Here is a 23,943-nt window from a genome sequence, read left to right as displayed (position 1 = left end):
CGAGGGTCGATTGGCCGCAATAGTAGACGATGACTGGGCGGAAGAGGAGAGGAAGTTGAAGAGCTGGTGTAATAAGCCCTGTGGGTGCGCGGAACCTTGTGATGCGAAGCAAGAAGGCCTACGGTGGCCGTAATAGAGCAGCTAGACTGATTAGAATAAAATAGACTGACCGACTGTACTTTAGCAACTAACTACATACTCTTCACATTGGCTACATGTTCTAGCGCTACAGACTGGTGGAAATACGTTCAATCAGGGCCGACACTCACAGCAGGAGCGGCGCCAGCGGTATAGAAAGGAATAGTCCTTAGGTTGTCTGGTGCTGGACCTTCAGCATCCAACTTCTTTCGCCCTCGGTCAGTCTAAAATGTTAAAGCAGCGAGAAGACAGTTGAAGGAGCACATACGATGCCTGCAGTCGCCATTCCTCGCTCAAGCCCCTCTAATAGGACGCACGCTTTGCAGAGGTCATTGGAGGATATATACCCGCAACGTTTGCATGTTTCTAACCTATCGTCAGACTTGAAACAAAGATTCACTCATTCACTGACGTTGAGCTTTCTGGGTAGCTTTGACCTCCTCCCTCACCTCGAACGCTTCGCCGGAATGGATGATGTCGATTATCGCACTGGGTCGTGCGGCTTCTAGGTCTTTTAGAAAGACTCGCGCGTGTCCACGGTAAGCGTCAGGCGAGTAGATGCATTCGGTGGAGAAATAGTCGAGTTTCTTGAAGTAAGCATACCTATAGGGTGCTTTAGAGCTTGTCTCTGCAAAAAAGAAGCACCTACATTACGATCTCCTTCTCGTAGGCGTATTTAAATGGCTTGGACCGCTTTATTGTGTCTTCGCCTTGCGTGCAGATGGCAGTACACCGTCCCAATCTCGCGATGTCTCCCCGCATGACTGACCAAGTCAGAGTCGGGTGTAAACTCGGGCTAGATACCCACTATTCATCAAAACAGTCTCCGCAATGTCGTCTGCGTTGTGGCCTGTGACGATATGGTCAACGCTAAGCATTGAAGCGCCGCGATCGAGTGCTTGTCGTCTGAATACGCCACAAAATGTGCAGTTGTTCTTTCTGCCGACTTGGGCAACAATTCCGTCCATCGTCCAGCCATAGAGCTCGTCATAGGAGAGGATCTTCAGCGGCATAGAGTATTGCTGCTGATTCCGTTTGACGGTCTGTCTTGGTGTGAGTCTCAGCGACACAGCAAGCCACGGTTAAGACCTCAAGAGAGTCGTCCCGGTAGCCCGTTATCCCCTCGTCTATCGACAGAAGGAAGAGTTCCAATCCATAATCGTATCGCTCGTTCAAAGTCTTCATCACGTAGGCCAGCACTGTCGAGTCTGCATTCCTTAGTATCCAGCGATGGCTTCCGCAGTTGTTTCTGCACACCTTTGCCTCCCGAGGCCCCGATTGCTACTCTGTCTCCAGGCTTGAACAGTTTCGCGCGGGTGATCGTGTTGTGGACCTCGGTTTCGAACACAGTAAAGAAGCACTCTTTGCATATCTGCTGCCCGGTCTTTGGGCGCTTCAGCATCGCCCTGCTCGTTGAGCAAAGAGCGCAAGTTCGTGGCGGCATTGAGCAAGGAGTCACGGTGACATTTCTTCTTCACTCTTTCGATGGCGAATGGCAGCTAGCCCGTCTATAATCCCGGCCTCTTCTCTAGCCTTCCGGGCCAACCTTGCAAAACTAATATCTCCTCTCCGACGCGTCCGTCCACGTGTGCCGTTCTTCCAACTGACCATCCACCGTCTCCCCACACTTGCCTTGTATCGCAACCTGCTTCGCTATGCTCCCGACAACCATGTAAGTCTGGGCTTGAAGATATAGCGTGAACTTATGTAGTGCGCAGATTCAAACTCGAATGCGATTTCTCTTTCGCAAGAATCAGCATTTAACTGGGACAGAGAAGACCAAACGGCAGCTGGAGAAAGGATACAAGGTGCGTGTCTCGAGCTCAGTACTATTTCCTTTCTAATTTCACTCCCAGTTTCTCGCAGCATTCAAACGAGCCCATGAAGGCGACGAAAAACAACAGCTAATCCTATCGCGGTATTCTCGGCTCCTTGCGGCGAAAGCAGAGAAACACTATTGGAAGGGCCTTGTCCGCGCCGAAGTAGCCTGGCAGGAGCGTCTCAAATCGCGTCCCATACTTACCGGGGGGCTGATGAAAGCAACATACTTTAACCCCCCGCTTCCCCGAATGAAACCTCAGCCCATGCAAATATCAAAAATCATCATGGCCCGGAAGCGCGTTCGAGACCGACGGTGGGCTCTGAGGGAGCAACTCATCGACCACTCCAACCTCATTTTCGAAGAACAACGATTCGAGCAGGGTCTGCTCGGCATGGGCGAAAACTTCGAGTCTGTCTTCGACACCCAATGGCAAGCTCCCATCAAGAAATCCCTAGACCAGCTGAACACTCTCAATCGGCGCGACATACGACGCTCAGAAACCCCCGTCTCGCCTGAACTAGAAGCAACACTCCTGGCTGCTCGGCGCGAAAAAATCGCCAACAAAACACGGGAAAGAGCGCGTGAGCGGGCCGGAGAGGTCTTGCCGATAACTCTTGAGAGGCAGCGGGGACGGCCGCCTGGCCATATCTTTTCGCGAATGACCCCAAAGCAGAAACATAGAGATAGGGTCCTGCGTGGTGTTGGGGAAGTGGGGTATGTTGGCATGATGAAACAGAGAATGAACTTCAAGTTGCGAGATGGTGGGAAGGGGTTGGCACGCGAAAACAGCGTTGATTTAGAGGGGGAAAGGTTGGAAGCTATGCAAGGCTTGGAGAAAGCGTTCAAGGTCGAACAACGAAGGAGACAAGGTGAAGATTACAAGACAGAATCTCGCTAGGACTGCTGCCATTTCGTCAACCACGCGGATAATTCCCCCTCGGAGCGCTAGTGACGAATCAGTCAACGAATCAGAGCAATCAAGATTGGTATTGCCTTAATCGCAACAATTTGCGACTGGATGGTCTCCAAGACTTGAGCCAGCGCCATATTATAACGGCTTGTGTCCTTATCCTGTGAGAGCTTAGCATAACCCGGGTGCACTCGAGGTCAACACATACCTTGAAGAACGCCTCGATGCCATCGTAATCTTGCTGAGTAGTCAAAGTACAGAAACATTCCTTGTTTGCGTGAGCAACAAACCTTGAAGAATCAACCACCATACCTCGACAAAATATTTCAGCATGGAGTTAGTTCCGAATCGGTCGCTAAACTACAAACGGTCAGCCTCTGGCGCCTGGCGTGCACGGGGAGCGATCTACAATTTCGTATTTGTCCCGCGCAAATTTGGCCAACATTCGGCGCGCGGCAGGGTTGACTTGAAGGCCACGACAGAACGATGCGACATCTTGGTCCCGTGCCTTGGTCGCGATGTAGTCAAAGAGCTCCTCAAGCAATGCGGGGTCCTGTGTCTTTCCAATGCCCAATCTGCTTCTGTATCAGCGTATGGTGTAAGGCATGTTGGCTATGTACTCACATTGCGTTGGTCTTGACGGCAGGTTTGACCGCATTTTCGCAGAGTTTGAGCAACCCGTCAAATTCAAGGCGACCACCGACTTGAGCAGCCTAAAGATTCACTATTAGTCATACAGGTTGTATGGGACGGGAATGGACGAACTACTCCGAAAGCTGTTTGTTGAATTCCTGGTGGGACGGACAACTCGTCACCCTCGAGGTATTTGATGACCCGGTGGTGGAGTTCTTGGATCACGCTGGTGGCAAGGTGTTCAGATAGCCGAAAGAAAACGCAAGTTAAAGACGCAGATACCTGGGTGTCTCGGCCTTCGCGCATGCTGCAATTGCAATTCTGCGTAGTTCGATTGACTGAACAGATTCGCCATCAGGAAAGTCATAGCCCAAACGGTCAAGGATTGGCGCGAACAGAGTCTACTGGAACTTTCAGGATTGGACAAAATCAAAATAGCATACTGACTTGGAGAAGTGTTTTCATCCCCGTGATAATCGCGGGGTACTCCCAGAAGGTCTGCATAATGTTGTTCAAACTCGTCCAGGCGCTTGACCAGACCATGTCTCAATCATTCAGTTAGGTATAGTCTCAATCAAATGTGTAGTAACTTACAGGTCGTTTCGTTTCTCCACTTGTCGAGCACATCCAAAAGACTGCTGATACCGACCAGTCCAGCACTCGATAGCGCCGCAAGGTCATAAATCAGACCCATTCTATCGTCAAGTGTGAATATCGAGTCTGATTTGGCGGCTTCTGCGGCGATCTTCGAAAATCTCTCAGGAGAGTAGAGAACACGGTAAACTCCGATCGCATCGCTGTTCAGCTTGAACGGCTTGCTTGTGTTGATAGGGAATGTCATCTCGCGTTGGTTCAAGACGAGAGAAGTGTCTGTCTTGACTTGGCCAGCTTCGTCTAAGAAGCGGATTGACAGTGGAATGGTCCTAAGTAATTGAACGCCATCAGTTCGAGAGGCTGAAACTATGGCACAACGAACCATATTGTAGTGTTCTCCTCCTCCGTTGGCAGCCCGTTGTCGAAAAACCGGTCTTGACGAACTGTGATGCCTTCTGCGGTTTCTGTTACTCGAAGTAAGGGGTATCCCATCTGGAGATTGTTCGAGACCAATGTCGGAGACAGGTATTTCCACGCGCCTGTTTAACCCAATTGTCCATCATGGCCACGATGTCATGACCTAGCCCGATTTCATTTCACATTCGACGATCTGATTGGACTCACCCGTCGCAGCGGATATGCCGTCCCATAGGTCGCGACTGACGGTATTGCCATAAAGATGTTCTTTGAGGTAGATCGACGTTCCCTTCAAGAACTTGTCCTCGCCGACAAAATTTGAGAGCATACGGAGGACTAATATGCGATAGTTGATAACCTAGGCTCCAGGGGAAAAATTGGGCAACGCACCGCTAGCGGCTTTAGAGTAGGATAGACCATCGAAAATCTGAACGAGGAAGAATTGGTTGTGGATTCGATTTCTGGAAGCCAAACCGCATACCTGGTTGAGGAAAGCGACATCAGGACAGGGAACTTCAATCGCGTGACTGGAACGTTTGGCGTCCACCGCCAAAGCACTACTTGTATGGCGCGTCAAAAACGCAGATTTGACCTCCCATTCGGGGAAAACTTTATCTGGAGCAAAATTGGTTAAGCAGTGGGTGGTGTCAAGGGACGCACCAAGTGCGATTGCTTCTCCCATCTTTGTAAAGACAAGTGGGTCAACGCCGTCCATGATGTCATGGAAGAGTTACCAGACTAGCGAAACCTGTGTATAGACAATTAGAAAAAAATCCCAAATGTCAAGCCATTTTTCTGACCTTCGTTGAGGTATAGACAGTCCCACCACTGATCGTGGTTATCAGAATCCACCACTGTAGACGGAGACATCTCTACACACCTCCATGGTTGCTATATTGCCAAACCACATATGAGCAAGTTCATGCGCGGTTATCTGTGCAATGATTTTGCGCCCTCCGATGTCGTTTCTTGTCGGGTCTGTTAGGAATGCGCGGGTCCGGCCAGTGATCAAACCCCAATTCTCCATGCTAGAAATGGTCGTATCAACCAAAAGGCGGAGCGCAGTTATAGCGCGGCTCACGCGCCCATATCGAAATCGTTTGCCTGTGCGCTGTTGAGGGAAAATTCAAGACAGAGCAAACACACTTACGGCTAGGGTATCCAGCTTCGGAAGAGGAAACTCTATGTCGAACATTTGTTCATAGATTGGGAGGACTTTTGCAGTAACTTCCAAGCAGAACCCCGCTTGACTGACGAGATCCGGAGTGGCTGGATAAACGTAATCAGGAAGGACACTTGTTGTAGTAGCCTGGAATCCCACCGTAAATCCTGATAGGAATCGTCCGTCCGCTCAGAGGCATCTTCACTTTATCTTCCATGAATTCGAATGGCCCGTTGGCAAAGGCTACAATATAGGTGGACATTGGCGGTGTTTCGTCGAACGTGGTCACTTTCCACAGGCCTTCAGGCAGCTGAAAGTCGCCAGAATTCGGATTATAGCTGGTTTCTGAAGCGACAGGCATGTTACTGAGATTCACCGTGTCGGCACGGGATATCATGGTGACGGTAAACTTGGCTTTCAGCGCCGGCTCGTCCCAACAGGGGAAAGCTGCACGAGCATCGGTAGGCTGGAAATGATCAGGTTTGGAACTAGATTTTTGGCTACAGTCAAGAAACGGACCTGGAACTGGGTCAACGCGTAATACTCCGTCTTTCCGTCTCTCTTCCAGGCCGATTTGTAGTAGCCGTTCATGCTATCACGCAGGGGAGCGTGGAACGCGATGGTGACCTCAGCTTTAGAACCCGCATTGAGCAGGGAAGGCACGCTGAGAGTCAGGCGGTCGGGGCTCTTGTCGGAGATCGTGCAGTTGGATGCCTCAGAAGCTGAAGCACCAGAGCCAATGATTGCGACGGAGCTATAGAAGTGTCAACAAATTAAAACATGTTCAGATTCGTCGACACCCACGCCTTCGACACCTGAAGGTCGCTCGCGCAATTGAGGACAATTACAGAGGAGTCTTGGACGACATCTAATCTGCGTGGTGTGAAACAAAGGTCAATTCATCGAGAATAGACTCGCATGATTTTGACGGATCCGCCGAAACTTGCTGTGTTTAGGTCGGTCCATATCGTAAGATGATACGCCGTAGGTCGGATAGCTGTGGGCAATCGATATTCAGACATAGCAGTCTGCCTGAGAGAAGTTGGGCAGCCTTGCAGGCATCGTGGTCACAGCAGGTCACAAGTAGTACAACTCTTTCCTACTCTTTCTCTAACTACAAAAATGGAACCAAAGTTTACCGCCTTTCATATTCTGGCATTTCCGATCACGACCGGGCTCCCAGCCAGGCAGTTTTCTTTCACCAAAGGCGCTCTATTTCAACTACTCTCCTCAGCTTGAGCTTTCCATGGAGTAGACTATGTGACGGCATTACTTGCCATCGATGCCGCCACCAAACTCTTTGGTGTCAGCGATAAATACACAAAGCAGACTACATATTAGTACAAGAACTGTCCCTCTATAAATCAATCCAAGCGACCCGACTTGCTCGAGTACACGTAATCCCGATCGCTCACTTGGTCATCTCCAACGCAGCGGCGCAGAGCAAGGTAGATCACGACGAGCACCAGTCCCATCAGGAATATGGCATAGAGCGGCTGGTCAACGATGAAATGCTCGAAGGCGAGCATCTTCTTGTTCATGGACTACCAGAAATGAGAACAATTTCAAACAATAGTGGATTCAAAACTCACCCGCGCCATTCTCTCGACGAAGTTTTCAGAGTTTTTGGGAGCGATAGAGCCGCTGGCTGCACCTTCGAGGGCCGAGAAAATACTGGGCGAAGTCATTTTAATGATCCCGCCAGACTGCTCGGTGTCGTAGTATTGCAAAGCCTTGTGGTCCGCGATAACAACGCCGACATCTTCTAGCTCTCCGCCGCCCTTCTTGAGTCCATACATGCTCTTTAACCAGTCCGCCCATCTGTCTGCATCCATCCACGTGAACACGACAGAGCGACCACCGTATACTCCTGTTCCAGCAGTATGGACACGCCATTTGAGCGCAATGTCTCGGAAGCGCTCTGAAACTTTGTCTCGAGTGTCTTTGGTCACAGCCGCAATAACGACGAGGGGGGCATGTGGGGCATTCATGATGCTCTGGAAGGTATCTTGCATAAGTTCCATCGACGTAGGCAGACGGTTCGCAAGTAACCAGGTCGGCAGATCAGACGAGGCACTGTCAACAGTAGCAGAACCAAGGTACATGGCTGCAGCGGTATGAGGGTCGTGGTCTTTCAACGCAATGATGGCCCAAGGTGCAGTTTTTGGGACAGCATATCGCTCAAACAGAGACGGAGAAGCTGACGTGAAAATTATGGGGGAGCCTAGTAGTGGTGCTGCCAATCGAGTAATAGTTTTCTGAAGCATATAAGGAATGAAAAGTCAGACAAAAGTAGAAGGAGTAAATACCAAGAGATAACTGTCGTTCTCGGGATGTAGGAGGAGATACATGACAGCGTTATCCGAAACATAAGCCTCGATTTCTTCAGGTTGGATGGGTTGAGTGGCGCTTTCGGGTGGTCAAAATAAGGTAAGCAAGGAATGAAAAAAAAACGACACACGATGCGCTTGCTTTCTCCACAAAAGCCTTTAGCTGTTCGAGTTTCCTTCCGCCGGAGTACTCGGATTTCTCGCCAGAAGGAGGGTAGTAAACGAGTGTTGGGTAACCGCTGATGCCTTGCGCCTTGCAAAACTTCTCATTGGCCTCACAATCCACCTCCCCAATCGTGACCTTCGACTGCATAATTTTCCCTAACTGTTTCCATATTGGAGCCAGTTTTTTGCAGTGACCACACCATGGTGCGTAGAATTTGATGAAAGCGGGACCTTGTTCTACCATCCCTTGAAATGAGTCTGGAGTCAAGACAGCTACTTCGCCGTTCTTATTAAGGGTCACGGTTGGTGGTGGTGGTGGTGGGGGCGAACGAGGTTTGTGTTTGTTTAAAAATTCGTTGAGGAGGTCGAGATCGCGGCTGCCTTTGAACTTCTCGACGAACTGTCCATCGCGATAAATGTTCATCTGTGGGTATCCCCCGACGCCATTGGCGGTGCAGAGGTCTAAGCAAGTATGAGACGTCGCTCAGTCAGCTAGCGATGATTGCCATGCCACGCACCTCCATGGACCGAGCAGTCAACTTGTGCTAACTGTATGCTTTCCGAATCTTTATTCATCTCGACGAGCTTCTCCCAGGTCGGTGCGAAGGCGCGACAGTGCCCACACCAGGGTGAGAAGTGCTCGATAAACCACAAGCCCTTTGCAATTGTAGACTGGAAGTTGTCCGGAGTGAGCGGCGGAGGAAGCGACATGGGTGATTGACTCTGGGCCGGCAGAGCATTGGAAGCGAGGGCAAGAGAAGTGATGACAAGGGTAATAGGTAGCTCTCGAAGGGCTCCCAGCATCGACGCTAGGCGGACCATGGTAGAGAAATGTGAGTGTCGTGACACGCCGACCTGACACGTGACACGGCCGACGAAGGTAGCTCGTACTCAACTCGTACTTGTTGCAGTTTAACCCTTCCAAGGTCTCAAGCGTCGTCTAGCTCAGTAACGCAACTGTCTATCGGCGTTCAGATCTATGGTCGAGTGAGCCTTCGTGCTTCAGCTGGTGCCACTGCCAAGGCCCCGGGAAGCTCCTGCCAAGGGTTGTCCCAGGATTTCCAGTTTTTGGCCCTGAAAAAGACACTTTTTTGGGCCTCAAAAAGACACTTCCGGACAGGGCTTAGCACGTGATATTACCTAAAAAGGCAATTTTTGACGTCGATTTTCTCCAAATTTTTTCTTGTATATGGTATGTCTTGTTGCTGAATGGAGCACTCTGCAGGCTAATATACGCAGAAGCTCATCCAGTCATTACCATTGGCTGCCGAAGGGGATGTCGAGTTGCCCAGTCCACATCCGGCACTTGTCCAGCAACCAAGAGCGCCAAACCACCTGAAAAAGACACTTTTCGGACAAGGATTTTCGAAATTTGGCCTCAAAAAGACACTTCTAGGACAAGGATTTTGCGATTTTTTGCCCTCAAAAAGACACTTTCTCGGACAACCCTTGGCAGGAGCTTCCCGGGGCCTCACTGCCACCCACAGCCAGCTACTCGATATTGGGACCTATTCCCCTCAAATTGGCCTCGGCTAGTGATCCAACTTGGCGAACGCTATACTCTATGAGCTAGGTGCAACTTATCTACTGCCGGGAGACGGTAAGAATCCTGGGCAGACGAAAAATCAGGCCGACGAGGCCGAAAAAATGGTCCCTGAGAGGCGCCCGGACGCTCACCCGCTGATCATCTACTCATCTTGGTTTCATGTGCGGCCATCCTCATTCACGTCAAGCATGCTGAGAGACCAAACATTGAAACAGATATGGATTGGACTGATCCCGACTGGATAAACGGACGCAAGTTGCAATCTCGTTGTGACCATTAACTCGTTCGTTCTGGCTCTGACCTCAGTGGACGTAAACATATTAATTGCTGGTCGCTGTCGTCTGACGCGTGGTTGTTGATGTGTGTTGGGTTATAATCTTTCGTTCCCTCTTTCTCAATACAAACAAACAGCGAACCTTGGTCGCTATTTCAAGCCTATCTGGGCAAACTACGATTGCTATATCTAGTCAAGTCGATCGATCGATGACATTCTACTGAATGGCATCCGTATTCCTCTCATTTGCCATCACAAAGCATCAACGCAGCTCCCGGACAAGAATTAGCGGAACGCCGCCAATCAACGGATCGAGATTCTGATACCTGATAGTTCAGGTTCAACAGGCTGTTGAACGAAAGCCCTGTTGAACAGGGCTTTCGGAGAATCAGCTTTTGAAGAGAATTGGCATTCGAAGAAACTGAGAAACATTGGGCTCCTCTGCAAACTTGGCTTTGTTCATCCAGCCGGGACGCCTACTAAGCAGCGACGCGGGAAGCTGAAAAGAGTCAAGAAGTACTATTTTTAAGGGAACCAACTCGCTCTGCTTGCGTTCTGGTATCTTGGTCCATCTTCGGAAAACAGAGGGATCCCTGAATGTAAGTAAAGAGCCGCAAGAATGACTGGGTAACCTCAGTTCCTATGGACGCGCCCCTGGGCCTCAGATCTCCGCTCTGCGGCAGGTACTGCTTTTCTCTTCGTATCGTTGGTTTCAGGACTAGGCCGCTCGAATTTCATTCGCCCTGCCCGTATAAAAGGCCATCTCTTGGATAGTTTACGCTCATTCCTTCCGGCCAGCGGCCCTTCCAGTGCTCCCTCTTTCTTCCACCTCTTCTCTGTCTTGGGCTATTCTTTGTTTGTTGGTTGAACCTACTAGTACCCGACCTCCGTCATCGCACTCTCGCTCGTCATGAAATTCCAATCTTTCTCGGTCCTTTACTCTATGGTGCTTGCCGCCAGCATGCTTTCTGGTGCCTTTGCAGCTCCCCTTCCTCAGGCGGGCGGTGTCGTTGATGTGGTGAGTTTGCTGTAGTGTTACTTCGTATCCGTCTGATTGGGTCTTAGCTCGACGCTCGTGCACCTCCTGCCAAGGTTTGTTGCGACACTCATATCCACGTATCGTGCTTGAATTCCATCCCGCTAGGCCCCCGTCAAAGCCGCTCCCGTCAAGGTCTATATATTTTCTCTCTCATGATCGTCGATTATCGGTGCTTAACACCAACTGCAGGCTGCTGCCGGTGCGAAACCAACCCCGTGCACTCCTGCGCAACTCGAAGCCCGCGAACTCGAACTCGAAGAGCGTGCTCCGTCTCCTCCACCGCCTCAACGTCCGGTCACCCATCTCAATGCGGCAGGAAAAGTCACTCTATTCCATGGGACCACTACGGCCAACGGCGCGGTGCTGGCCAGGTCTGGCGTTGATCTCAGCAAGACAGTTGCCCTTGGGGACTTCAACCACAGGGTGAGTCTAACTTAGTGATACTCAGTTGCTTTTATCTGATGCCGAATTCCCCATAGCCCGAGGTTCCTGGCGGGTTCTACTTGAGCGACAGTCTTATGGCTGCGGGTGAGTTTTCCTTCGCCAGAAACCTTCGAAATTCTGACATGCCTTAGCGCAATTTGCCTGCTATGGCAAGCCCGGACCCGGCCCAAAGCCCACGAAAGTCGATGTGGTTGGTGTGTTACTCCACTTTGCTTTTGGCGCTGCGTAGTGGCTAACAGATCGACTAAGAGTACGCCTGGGATGGCACGCGTCAGAAGGTGTTCAACTTCCCTGGCGAGACTCAGGATTGGAAAGACGTCAGTGACTCCAGCCCCTGAACCGCATCGAACTCACGGTGTTTGCAGTTCCAGGACTACAACAACCACCCGCGCATCGAAATTAACAAGAAGCACCCCTTCTTCGCCAAAGCTCAGCAGATCTACCAGAACGTGATGATCTCCGGTCCTCTGAACGGCCCCGTCGGTGCGTATTCAAGTCCCTACAGCTTTCGGCCTTTGTCTGAACCAGCCACGTAGATTTCGATCTGACCGACAGCTTCCAGCAGTACGCCGTCGTCAATCAAGCCGCTGCGACCAACAACCTCAAGCTCGCTAAGCGCCACCAGGACATTCTCTGCAAGAACATCCCCAAGGGCAACTTCTTGACCAATGGGCTGTACGAGCAGGGCATGAAGACGAATGCCAAGTTTGAATCGCGGGTAAAGAAGGTCCAATCTCTCGCCTACTTGGTCGCTGGTGGCTCGTGTGCCGTGCAATAGGTTATCTTATGACACAACTAATCTCGATTACATAATCACACTTCATAATTACTTAGTTGAATACTAGTAGAGCCCGTTTGCGGGCTATACCTGATGCGCTCGTTTCATGAAAGCCTTTCATACTCATACTAATACTTGGTATGACGTCCTTGTTTTCCTTCAGCCGCGCCCATGTCAACTTGTGCTGATTGGAACAATTGAACAAAAAAAGCTTTGTCTGATTTGATTTTTTTAGAACCTGCATTTATATCGCAACAAGTACACTAGCTACTAAGGCGCGGTGGCTAGGGCAACGGATCCGTCTGGGGACGTCTGATTTAATAGTCAGCTTTTCGTTGAAACACCAGACAAGTGTCATGAGTTGCTTTGATATCGACAAACGAGTAGCTACGGCGGTAAGAGATACAGAGTGAGCAGGTATAGTTAGCATGAATGAACAGACAATAAGGTAGGTGTACAAAAATACGGAAGAAAAAGGCAAGTGTCATCCCCAATTGAACGCGTCGAACTCGGCTTCGCTGTGTTGCGGCAACATGGTTCCAGGATTTGGGGTGCCGGCCATTTGACGACCCATTGGATCGAGTCCAAATGCATGCCCGCCGCCACCGCCAACACCCCAGTTTTGCGCACCGCCAGTGCCAGGGGACGGTGAGGGCTCTCCGCCATAAGCACTGTTCGGTCTCGGCATCCCACTACCACCACCCATGCCCATGCCCATGCCCATTCCCATCATACCCTGCTGACTCCAACCACCTTGCGAGCCACCACCTCCCATTGTCATCATTGCAGGATTGATGCTTCCTTGCGACATGCCGCCTCCTTGGCCCATACCCATCATGCCGCGCTGCTGACCATACTCATCCGGCATCCTCGTAGCCCCCATTCGAGGCGTGCCCATTCCCGGAGGCACGTTGCCGCCATCAGACGGTGATCTTGCTATTCGGGCAATACCGGGCATCGCACCCGAATTTGATCGCAATGCGGCCAAATCAGGCTGACCGCCACCACCCATCATTGGCGAGCCAGGCATTCCCATCCCAGACGACGAACCAGCGTTGCGGGCGAGTAAACGTCGTTCTTCCTGTTGTCGCATGAAAGCCATCATCCGTGGGTCTTGATGGCCACCACCGCCACCGCCCATTCCGTTCATACCGCCACCCATGCCCATGCCTCCGAAGCCTGGATTACCTCCCATCGAGCCCATACTAGACATTCCCGGCCCAACTCCCATTCCACCCCCACCCATACTCATACCACCACCTGGCATACCACCACCACCCGAGCCCATATTACCCATCCCTGAGCCAGAACCACCTCCCATCGCCCGCTGTTGCGCCATCAACATCAACTGTCTTTGCGCTTGCGGCGTCATCGGTCCTGGCCCTTGACCCATACCAGGCGGGACAGGTGTCGAGCTCATCGCCCGTAAATCCATCCCCGGGTGGTTGTTGCTCCCACCAGAGAACATCAGGTTTTGTGGGGATGTTGCCTGGCCCATCGGCGACATGGGACTCATTTGTGTCGGAGAGTGATTCATGGCTTGCTGCTGCTGCTGTTGCTGCTGTTGCTGCTGCTGCTGTTGTTGTTGCTGCTGCTGCTGCATTTGCATTTGTTGTGCCTGCTAGAGGACGGTCAACTTTTTTTGTTGTGGACTGTAGAGGTAGGAAACGAACGTAAAGTTTAGCAATAAACTGAAGCTGCGAGTTTATCGGCATCGATAGGAAGTTCGGGTTCTGCTTCAGGGCAAATTGCACCAGCGCGTGTCGTTGCGGATTGGGACCCGACAACAACTCATACATCTTGGCCATCGTGGGATTACTAGGTATACCAGACGGCCCCGCAACAGCGTTATTGTTATTGCTTGGGGTCATCGGCATTGGACCGCCAGGTTGCGGCATCATTGACGATGGTGGGGACATTTGTCGGCTGGGGTTAAGGCTGGCTTGGTGTTGAGCACGCATTGCTTGTTGTTGCTGCATCATGGCCTGCTGCCTTGAACGAAGTTGCGGGTCCATCGTGTCAGGCAAAGACGGCACCCCCAAACCGTTTGTGAGTCCAAGACCACTCTCCGTAGGAGGCTGCATCATCATTTTGTTCTCACCCGTATCTCTCCGCTTGTTCATGCCCATATCCAGCGGTAGCTCCTCTGTCCGCTCGCGCTTAAGCGGCGACGAAGCGGAGACCCGGCGAGCAATGTCTTTCGCAAAGGCAGTCGGAAGTTCAGCGTAGAGCTCTCGTATTCGCTCAATCCGGTCGGCAGCGTACAGTTCAATTGCTGTCGGAGGGTCCATGATGGGCAAGATAGAAGGCTTGTTTTCGCTCGCACGAGCAGCCCAGTTCAAATTGGACTCCAACCGAGTGATATACCTGGGTTGAAGGTTATTATAGTCGGCCTGACAAGGCACAAGAAGGCTCACTCCTGGTGAAGTCGATCCGTGACCGGAATCCGACGAGTCTGCAGCTCAAGGACTGCTCTGGGGAGGGACAAGAAACCATCAAAATCGACGGGTGTTGGCGAATGTGATGCACGCACTTTATTAGCTCGTCGTTGAGCTCCAACACAACCTTGACCTTCGCATTGCCCACTTTTTGGTCCGGTGTAGGTGATGGCCTTTCGGCTGTGGTGTTGGCAATCGGGGAAGTGGATGGTTTGGGTTGATGTTGATCAGGGGACGATGTCGTGTCTTGCGGCTTTTCCTTCTCCACCGGCTCGGTCTTTGGCTCCTCCTCTTCATCGTCGTCTGGTGGTGGGGAAAGTTCGCTGAGTGGTGTGGACTGGCGTGAGGCGGGAGTGGGTGCGGGTGATAGGGAGGAGGAACGGTCTTCATGGGGAGACGCGTCGGCTTGTTTCTTGGTCGTGGCGTTTTTCTTTGAATCTTTCTTCATTGCAGCCATATACTCATGGACAACGGGCAAAGGACTGGTCGGTAAGATAAGATGTTATGTTCTTGTCTCGTCGTTGGGTGGACTGATGAACTCGCGTTTAACAACTGCCGCTGGTTTTCCCTTCAATCCAAAACCAAATGTAAAGTTGAGTCGTAATGTCTCTGCTGTATGGAAAGGGCAGAGAGAGGGAGAGACGAGCGGTGGGAGGAATGGTCAATGGTCGAGGAAGGTGGGAGGACGTTGGTAAACAAGCGTAAACAGACCAACATGGTGGGGCACGGCAAGGATTGCAACAAGAACTCTCAACGGCTTATAAGTAAGGCACTCGATATCTCTGGGCCCGCACGGGCTGCCAATCTTGATCGGACGCTCTCTTTTTCGCCTGACAGAAACTTCGGAGCGTGGTGCTACTTATATCAACACAATCCACCGCCCTGAATCAGCTTGGAATCAGCCCCTTCAAATCATCTGCTTGCTGCTCTTTCCCTCAACGTGTCTAATCCGTCTCGAGGGAACCTAAACAGACCCTGTCAGCCCAGATTCATCGGCCCTGGCTTCCGGTCCGCCCCCACCTCGAAAGCAACTGAACCGAAAGTAACGGGAAGTCGGTGATATCGGGTAATGCTTCCAATCGCGGCTTTAAAAGGTTGTACCAATGCCCCAGAAGTCTGGTACTTGACCTTTACAATCCACGGAGACTCGGCCCACCGCTCTTTATACTTTAGATGACCGAGAAGAACCAACGAAAGCGAGGCAGACCATTCAAAAATTCGCGTGGAGAAGAAGGATTCGCACAGGCTTATAAGGTGCGTAGGGCGAAAGCAGAGATGACCGGCGGTCTTCGGACGATTGTCTCTTTGACTGTGTTCTCAGTGTTTCCTCGATTTAGGACGTCATGTCACAGATCGTCACATTGCTTCCCTTTCGTCTTTTGCCTCCATCCTCTTCGAAATCTCTTTGCCTGTTCGCGCGATGCAGTCCTGATCAAGGAGTACGACTAGGGAGAATATGATATAAGCTGTTTGGGTCGGTATAACGCGTGTGCAAAGTGGTAGAGAGAAAGCTTGGCGGATTGGGGCTCGTGGTCCTTGATTTAGAGGTGCGACCACTTATCTCTTTCCATGCTGAAGCTTATAATTGTCGTGCCTGTCTAGCAAGTCAGGCATCATTCCCGCTAATGCAGACATCATTCCGTTGTCTGTCATGAACCCATGATTGAAAACCTTTCATCCTACCAGTCTCTCTCTCTTAAACAGATAACAAGCATTCCGATCTCAGTGCTCAGCTAAAGCTCTGAGGTCATGGCTTTCCTCGTTTTCTTTCAGAATCCCTAAGCGGCAATGACGAACTATTTTCAGCTTCGTATTCCCACAGCCCTTAATATGTGCCGCATGAAATAGGGACCAACGCGTCATCCCTCTACGATTTCATGTTGCTGACCATCTGGGCATCTGAATAACTGGGGCGATTTGACTCATTTGAGCGCAACTTGTGGCTGGCGAGACTTTCGCATCAATGAGTCGAACTGATATTGATGGCAGTCATGTCTTTACCTTCGACCATGACGACCGCCAGCTTGCGAAGTGAAATCTCAAAGCTCCAGGACCTCATTGTACGACAAACTGTCGACCTTGACGCCGCGAAGAAACGACTTCGACTCCTTGAACAAGAGCTGGAAGAAACTGCCATCTTTCCTGTTCAGGCTCTCCCACCAGAAGTTTTAGCAGAGATCTTCGTCAGCTGCCTTCCAAAGTATATCACAGTTGCAAATATTCATCGCGACATACCCGTTCCACTGCTCTTATCATCCATCTGTCGGCGTTGGCGCGAGCTTGCGTTGAACTTTCCCAGATTGTGGACAGACATTGCCCTCTGCATCATCGATCAATGTGGCGAACCTGATTGGCGCACGCGAGCCGGAGTGGCAGCGAAGAGACTAGACTTGTGTGCCGCAAGAGCGGGAGTTTTGCCTCTCCGGATCGCCGTTGGATGTTCTGCGCCGCAGCTCTGGTCCAACAAACCTCCACATATCGACTTTCCTCCTCTCATTGCTGCTTTGCGCCGTCATGCGTCAAGGGTCTGTTCTTTCTCGGTTGATCTAGATATTCGGGAGGCACTTCTACTTGACAAAGCTGCAAACGAAATTTATTTCTCCAAATTACAAGAAATATCGACTCACCTTGCTGGTCACTCGCGCACCATCAGTCCGCCGTACTCGTTATTTACGTTGGCGCCAAACCTGCGCGCCGTTACATTCGATGGAACGAAAGCACTGGGGTTCAAGCTGTACTGGGACCGATTGACCGAGTTCACTGGGCTTGAATACACTCTTGAGGAATGCGTAGATGCACTAGCACTCACTCCCAACTTGCGAAAAGCCCATTTCGAACTGGTTCCGGTGCTCCGCCCGGGCCCCTTCAACCGTGTAGTTCACTCCCGCTTGGAGGAGCTTGAAGTACATGAATGGCGTGAAGACCAAGCACACGTCCTCGAGTTCTTCGAGTTTCCTGCCCTCCACCATCTCAGTGTCGTGACCACCGAAGACAGCGACTCTGCACTCATCGCTCCCGAAAAACTCTCCCACTTCCTCCGTCATTCTGGAGCCAACCTGCAGACACTAGTCTTAGATGGGCCTTGGCATGGCCATGACATGATTCCTATCGCACAGCTATCAATAACCCGACTGGAAGTCCGGCAGGTGCGATACGACTTTGTGGCCGAGCTGTTTGATTCGTTAAAGATGGACGATGCCGGATTCTTGCCCAAACTGACCCGCCTTGAGGTCCATTGGCTGCTGGCCGGACGTCTGCTGAGGAAAGCCGTCACACGTGCTGGCGATGCGATTCTCCGACGGAATTGGCGCAGTAGACGGATTCCAGAGCTGGGACATTGCGCGATCAAGGTGCTTACGTTGGTATCGGAGTCACGAGACAATTTCTTGGACTCGCTGGACTCAGAGGATTTGCGAGACTTCAGGAGTTTGCGACGTGACGGTGTCCACGTTCATGTAGGGAGTCGGAAGTTCAATGGACTAGACTCTGATTAGATGCATTTTGTAAGTCGTTCAAGTTATACAGTTAGAATTCATCCGTACACCGACAGTCACACCCAGCGACTGGACACAAACCCCGCGATCTTTCTCCGCCCTCCCCAAAGAACCATTCCGTGATGTGCGATGCGTGGCCGCCATGTCGGCAAGTCTGACAAATTAGAATCGCCTCTTCGATGGTATCTAGAAAAAGTCTCAGCATCAGAGCATCCGAAATACTGATTTCAACACCTTTTCCAGGAGAATATACTAGTTCAGCATCACGAACGACATCAGGAACGATGCTCAGCGTCATGAGACAAACAGAACAACGCGGGAGCGCACGATTACAGTTCGCACAGACAGTCGGCTGTAAGCATCAATGAATCAATGATACCATCAAATGTAGTGTAGAGGCACAAACCTTATGCTTGGGCACAGACCGAGGACTAGCATTCGGATTGACCACTGGCTTGTTGCAATAATTGCATCGCATTACAATCTGCCGCGGAGCCCAATCCACTGCAACTGGTGTCCCAGCTTCACCAAGCAGTCCTCCTCGCTCAACATCGAACCAAACACGGTGATGGTGGAGTTTGAACCCATCCAGCAAATCTCGATATGCCTCAATCCAGCGATCTGCCCGCGGGTCACGGAATTTAGGGGGGCAAACGTAGGATGCGAGTATTGCTGCTGTTTGAACGTCGCCGCTACGGTTGACGTAACTCTGCAAAATGTCCAGTCCAGCTTTCGTGAGACCTGTGACCATAAGTCCGTCTATGTCACCCCGTTGCGCTGAATCGCGTATACATCGGCGGAGGTACGATGTGAGAGTATTGTCGTCGAGGAATTGGAATGCGATAGCAAGCCGTTCGCGGAACGGGATGACTTCTTCGTCAAGAACTTCAGACCAGTCTCCAGAGGAAAGATGTGTCAGCATAACACGGAAGTAAGGGTCTTGAAGACGAATTATCAGCCGCTCATAGTGTTCACGCAGATCTGCATTGCGCGAAGACGAATTTGCTGTCAGAGCAGCAAGAACGCCAGACATCATATGATGAGACTCATCTAGACAGTAATCAAGCCGAGAAGAAAATAGATTCAACGGAAACGGACCATTGCTGCGCATGAGAACCTCGAATGCCTTGGAGTAATGTTGAGCAAAAACAAGCCAACAAGCTGCTCTTGAATGGCTTCCCTCCTTCTCCCATCTAGTAATCGTGATTAACTGTTTTTCGATGTTATGAATAAACCCACCGCTTCACATTTGTCCATAGATCCTCCTCTTTCAAACTCCAGCCACATAAATGAAGCGCCACCTGCCTCTGTAGCGGTCGACTTGTCGCGATTCCAGTAGACCTCCCAGTGCTACTCAACCCAGAAAAATTATTTACGCCACTATTACCATCCCCAAATCGCATCGCTAGTGCTGTCAACGCAGCGTGAAAGTTTCCGTGAAGGTCGTCTGCGGGGGAGTAATTTCGTCCTGTTGCTGTTAAGGAATGGCTGCGACGCGGCCTTGAGCGGCTGCGATCCCGGATGTCGGAAAGCAAAGATAGGGGCTCTATGGTGGGTGTGTTGGTCGCAGATAACGAGAAACTTGAGCTAGTGGTATTTTCTCCGACCGGAAGAAGGCCTTCCCAAATGCCGATGACTCCGCTGTAGGCGAAGTCATATCCGTGTAACCGTGGAGTTGGTACGCATAGGAAGTCCTGTGCATCTAGAGTATGTTGAGATTCGTAGCAAAACAAAAGCATCAATGGGTGGTTTACGATTCATCCAGCGCCACAAATCAGAGAGCATTCGCGGCACAGGCGCGTCGTCGTCTCTGGTAACAGCAACATTGTGGTAAGGCTATAGAGCAAATAAGTAAATGGTGGAATAGAAGCAACAACAACACTTACTGTGCCAATCCCATACCCACGCAAACACCTCCGTCGCATGACCATCGAAATGTCATCCTCGACAATGTGCGCAATATCCCTATTTCTGCTGTCGCTTCTCCCAGCGCCGCGACTCAGTTTCCGCGCTCTTGCAGGAGGTGCTAGTGCCGCTGGCGGTTTTGCTTCATCTGTTGCTGTTTGCGTTGTGGAGGTCAAACCCGCTAGCCTGGCGCCTGATCTGGACCGCGATTTTGACTTTGTTTTCAGCGTTGTTGCTGATTCGATTGGATATCGTCGCATTGAAGCAGGGCTGTATGTCCGAGCCCTTGAAGCAGAATTTGGACGCGTGGCCGATATACCAGTTCTGAAAACCGGCGATTCTCTTGCACTCCTGGTTGGAGGAAAAACAGTCCCCAACGCAGGAAAACCATCTTCGTCGCCCCTGCCAAATAAGGGGGGTGGCATTCCGAAAGGCGATGTGACCGACCTCCCTCTCGAGAAACTCATGCTGTGGACCGATTCTGTCGTTTCAGTTGCCATTGACCGTGACCGTTCACGCTCGTTGCTGTCCAGTTGTTGCGGCTGCTGCGCTTGTGAATGTTGATCGCGTTGTTGAAGGAACTCCTGCTCTAACTCTGCTTCGCCCTCCATAACACCGGAGAAAATACGGCATGTCTTCCCAGCACTGATTACAAAGTCCCCCCGCCCGCTCCAAACAGCTTGCTTGGGCGTGTCGTGTAATGCATAAAGCTCCAGATCGCCATCTTTATTGACGACCATGATATTTGAGGTCAACGACGCGCGGTCAGAGGGAACAAGGGCGAACGATGATAAACTTTTAGGAAAGAGCTTTGCTATCACAGTATGAGAATCGGTCAGGTCTGGAAATAAACGTACTGCGTCGCGTATCACTGAGGACCAATGGCGTTGATTCTCGAGCTGATGCCTGACTTCCACCCATAGGTGTAGTTGGCGCAGCAGCAGTCCAGGGCAGTCCCGTCCATGATTTTCGCGTCAGCCGACTCGATAACGAAGAACTCTCTCCTACACCCCCATCTGATGAGCCGGACGCCCCGCCACCGCCCTCACTCGAGTTGGAGCGCGCATTTGTCGCGAGAGTATCCCAGAACCGGACATAAGACGAGTTTTGATGGAGAGTGGCTATCGTTCCTCTCCTCGTTGGACTGAATTCAATGCCAGAATATACCATCAACGGCGATCGCTGAAGTCCAAATCCATCTGCGCTTGCGTCTTTGTCTGTAAACGCGAGCAAAGGGCCGCCAGTCAACTTGCGAACATCCCACACGCTAACCATCCCGTCTCCAAACGTTGCAATGCGATGTGTGTCGAATGGGTCACTTGTAATACCTTGCACCCTGGCCGCTACACTCGTGACCGTTGGAGTCGCCGTCCTGATGTCGAGAAGTCGCAGCCAGCGATGCGACATTCCAGCGAGCACAAGGTGGTTTGTGTTGGAGGCATAAGAGACGGCGGTGACAACTTCTGTTGGGGCATGATGCTGCACTGTCCGCTGGTCTGCTCGAGGAGTGATTTCAAATCGGGGAATGGTGGGGCCAGGTCTGGCTGGCGGAACAAGGCTACTGGAGTCATCATCAAGTGAAAGAGACAGCGATAGTTTGCTGCGGGCGCTTATGATGTCGTATATCACCTCCATACAAATGTTGAGTCCATAACCTCAAGCGGCAGAGTTACAACACGTACCAAGCTCGAATCTCCGCGAACCTTATCCAAACCGACCGCAAGGAAGTTGGGATCAACACGGCAGAAGTCGAGGGAGTTGCATGCTCTTGAGCTTCGCGGCATAAGCGAAACAATAGGCCCACCCGACAACACACTGCTTCCAGCCAAAGTCTTGCGTGTGTGCCGAGATGCCTCCAATCTGAGCAGGTCAATTCGCCCGGTACTCAGCCCCACAGCGACCAAATCATCGAATGCCGGATCGGGAGACCAGGCAAAAGTCTCGGCTCGTCAGAAAACGCGTCGGGAGCGGGAGTTTGGTACCTTCATAAACTGTAGGTCGTGCTGGGAAGTAACATGTCGAATCTCTTGGCTCTCCGCTGCCCATTCATAGAGCGTAATCTGAGAGCCGCCACCAACGACAAACTTGTTTCGCTGTTGTGGATGCCAGAGGAGTCGTTTGTCTGGAGTTGTTGGCCCGACCATGGTAGCGGATATCACGTGGAATGACTCATCCATCAGATGCTTGATCTTGAACTCGGACTCGCTGCACAACACTGGAACAAGCCTCTCGAGCACGCCCAAACTATCATATACTGTATTCAACTCATAGCTCTCCTCCTAACGCTTCGCTAACTGGCACTGGCGTCAGTCTTCCGAATACTGTCTTCGTTGAAAATGGATCCACTTTTTCCTCTGGGGACCTCTCCTTCTCATCAGTCTACTTAGCACTTATGTTTACTGTGCAATGCAGCTCTTGCGGTCCAGAAACCAGCGCTCAACGGCGGCATATAGCGCAAAGATCACCCTCAACTTGGGCTCACAGCCCAAGCTGTAAATTTGTGCGAGAGCGGGAGTGGTTTGTGGAGTAACTGTAGTACTTGACACTCCGAGCCAAAGCTGACAATGGGATCTCCCTTTTCGTATTGGATTCACATAGTTTTTTTAACGGGCCCAGGGGATGACGATTGAGTTGATGTGGCGGAGGCACGATCACGTGCAATTTGTGCCTGGCGAATTAACCTGGTTCTTTGTTCGACGAGCTGCGATAGAGTGGTTCTGACGGTGTTTAACCAAGACGCGGTCGTGAAAAACAAGCTTCTGGCACCTCTGCACTCCCTCGCGAACCAGCCTCGAACGCTCGGTGGGCGCTAAGAAGTGGCCCGTTTAGGAAAGGTTAAGCCACACAAGAGGAAGCTACGCACAATGCGACACCGCTTTCGAGCAAACCGGCGCTATGGATCGTCTTGCAGAGCTTTCTCGAACGTCGTCGAGGGTTGTTGTACCTCATGCCGAGACCGGCTTTCGAGCGGCGTCTTAATTATATTTGATTAGACGCCCACATTCCACGGCATCGTCGCTATAAGACATCAGGGCCACTAGCTTTATGACTCCCCCCGCCCTTTCCAAGCTGCTACCACCTTGCAAAGGACAAAGTTGAAAACCTACTACTATGAATTCCTCCATGTTCTTATCCTCCATTCGCTCTGAGTCTGCGAGAACGGAGCAGTCCCGGCCGACCATCATCGGCATATACGGTGTTCCCGGCTGCGGCAAAACCCATTTGCTGCGCGAACTCAAGGCCGAGCTGGACCAAAATTTCGGCTTCTACGAGGGTTCTATCATCCTCGACAAGCTGGTACCTGGCGGGCTCGAAGCCTTCAAACGCTTGCCGAATGGCGAAAAAGTCATTTGTCGCCAGGATGCTATAGCACAGATAGCAAGCGAGTGCACATCGAGCGGGAAGATTGGTGTTGTTGCTGGACACTTGATGTTCTGGGACAACGAAGGGGATGCTGCTGGACAAAACGTATGGACGGACGGCGACGCGTCTGTTTATACCCATATCATCTACTTCAACGTCTCTCCTGTCCAAGTTGTGCAGCGCCGAGCAAACGACAGTTCCCGGAATCGTACCACCGTTTCCGAAACCCACATCCAGAAGTGGCAACAAGCTGAAATCGAGCAGCTCCGTCCTATTTGTCGCCAGAACCAAATCGTCTTCGCTGTCGCTTCTGAGAACCAAGTCGGTGCTCTCGTTCAAGGCATACGACAGACCGCAAAAGCGCAAAACCTCGCGCACGCAGAGGGGCTACTCCACGAAATTGTTGCTGGGTTCAAGGGAGCCAATACCAATAACAGCGCCATTTTGGTGTTGGATGGCGACAAAACCCTCATCGCAGGCGATTCGTGCGC

The 23,943-nt window shown here is 51.3% G+C and overlaps 5 protein-coding genes across 5 annotated transcripts; 1 reads left to right on the top strand and 4 right to left on the bottom strand.

Annotated features, from left to right (window-relative positions):
* Positions 1 to 248: 248 nt before the first annotated feature.
* On the bottom strand, positions 249 to 1,582 carry MIND_00687100 (Cytoplasmic tRNA 2-thiolation protein 1; the record flags this gene model as incomplete). Its single annotated transcript, XM_037363579.1, has 7 exons — positions 249 to 362; positions 407 to 504; positions 551 to 741; positions 788 to 902; positions 947 to 1,181; positions 1,228 to 1,346; positions 1,396 to 1,582. The coding sequence occupies 7 exons, from the start codon at positions 1,580 to 1,582 to the stop codon at positions 249 to 251; spliced, it is 1,059 nt and encodes a 352-aa protein (XP_037219223.1).
* Positions 1,583 to 1,615: 33 nt separating this feature from the next.
* On the top strand, positions 1,616 to 2,858 carry MIND_00687000 (uncharacterized protein; the record flags this gene model as incomplete). The annotated part of the gene is made up of 3 exons (XM_037363578.1): positions 1,616 to 1,810; positions 1,857 to 1,946; positions 1,995 to 2,858. The coding sequence occupies exons 1-3, from the start codon at positions 1,631 to 1,633 to the stop codon at positions 2,856 to 2,858; spliced, it is 1,134 nt and encodes a 377-aa protein (XP_037219222.1). The 5' UTR covers positions 1,616 to 1,630.
* Positions 2,859 to 2,920: 62 nt separating this feature from the next.
* Positions 2,921 to 8,993, bottom strand: MIND_00686900 (Leucyl aminopeptidase; the record flags this gene model as incomplete). Its single annotated transcript, XM_037363577.1, has 27 exons — positions 2,921 to 3,031; positions 3,079 to 3,138; positions 3,183 to 3,230; positions 3,280 to 3,445; positions 3,495 to 3,583; positions 3,636 to 3,729; positions 3,786 to 3,904; positions 3,951 to 4,048; positions 4,098 to 4,426; positions 4,480 to 4,636; positions 4,722 to 4,850; positions 4,905 to 4,941; positions 4,996 to 5,129; positions 5,175 to 5,196; positions 5,249 to 5,262; positions 5,315 to 5,342; positions 5,395 to 5,542; positions 5,596 to 5,618; positions 5,665 to 5,783; positions 5,836 to 6,142; positions 6,196 to 6,430; positions 6,481 to 6,491; positions 7,092 to 7,220; positions 7,269 to 7,934; positions 7,986 to 8,085; positions 8,138 to 8,633; positions 8,690 to 8,993. The coding sequence occupies 27 exons, from the start codon at positions 8,991 to 8,993 to the stop codon at positions 2,921 to 2,923; spliced, it is 4,173 nt and encodes a 1,390-aa protein (XP_037219221.1).
* A 3,743-nt stretch (positions 8,994 to 12,736) lies between these two features.
* On the bottom strand, positions 12,737 to 15,147 carry MIND_00686800 (uncharacterized protein; the record flags this gene model as incomplete). Its single annotated transcript, XM_037363576.1, has 4 exons — positions 12,737 to 13,873; positions 13,926 to 14,619; positions 14,670 to 14,726; positions 14,786 to 15,147. 4 exons carry the CDS (start codon positions 15,145 to 15,147, stop codon positions 12,737 to 12,739), a joined length of 2,250 nt encoding a protein of 749 aa, XP_037219220.1.
* Positions 15,148 to 18,215: 3,068 nt separating this feature from the next.
* Positions 18,216 to 22,242, bottom strand: MIND_00686700 (zinc-ribbon-16 domain-containing protein; the record flags this gene model as incomplete). The annotated part of the gene is made up of 10 exons (XM_037363575.1): positions 22,072 to 22,242; positions 21,772 to 22,029; positions 20,947 to 21,718; positions 20,071 to 20,903; positions 19,939 to 20,020; positions 19,424 to 19,886; positions 19,283 to 19,377; positions 18,591 to 19,234; positions 18,419 to 18,536; positions 18,216 to 18,370 (listed from the first exon to the last, which is right to left on the bottom strand). The coding sequence occupies exons 1-10, from the start codon at positions 22,231 to 22,233 to the stop codon at positions 18,216 to 18,218; spliced, it is 3,582 nt and encodes a 1,193-aa protein (XP_037219219.1). The 5' UTR covers positions 22,234 to 22,242.
* Positions 22,243 to 23,943: the final 1,701 nt, after the last annotated feature.

Source organism: Mycena indigotica, assembly GCF_014461135.1.
Source record: "Mycena indigotica strain 171206Taipei chromosome Unknown Mind.scaff0006, whole genome shotgun sequence".
NCBI classification, from domain to species: domain Eukaryota; kingdom Fungi; phylum Basidiomycota; class Agaricomycetes; order Agaricales; family Mycenaceae; genus Mycena; species Mycena indigotica.
Note: the sequence above shows the minus strand (reverse complement) of the source record. Positions and strands in the feature narration are given on the sequence as shown.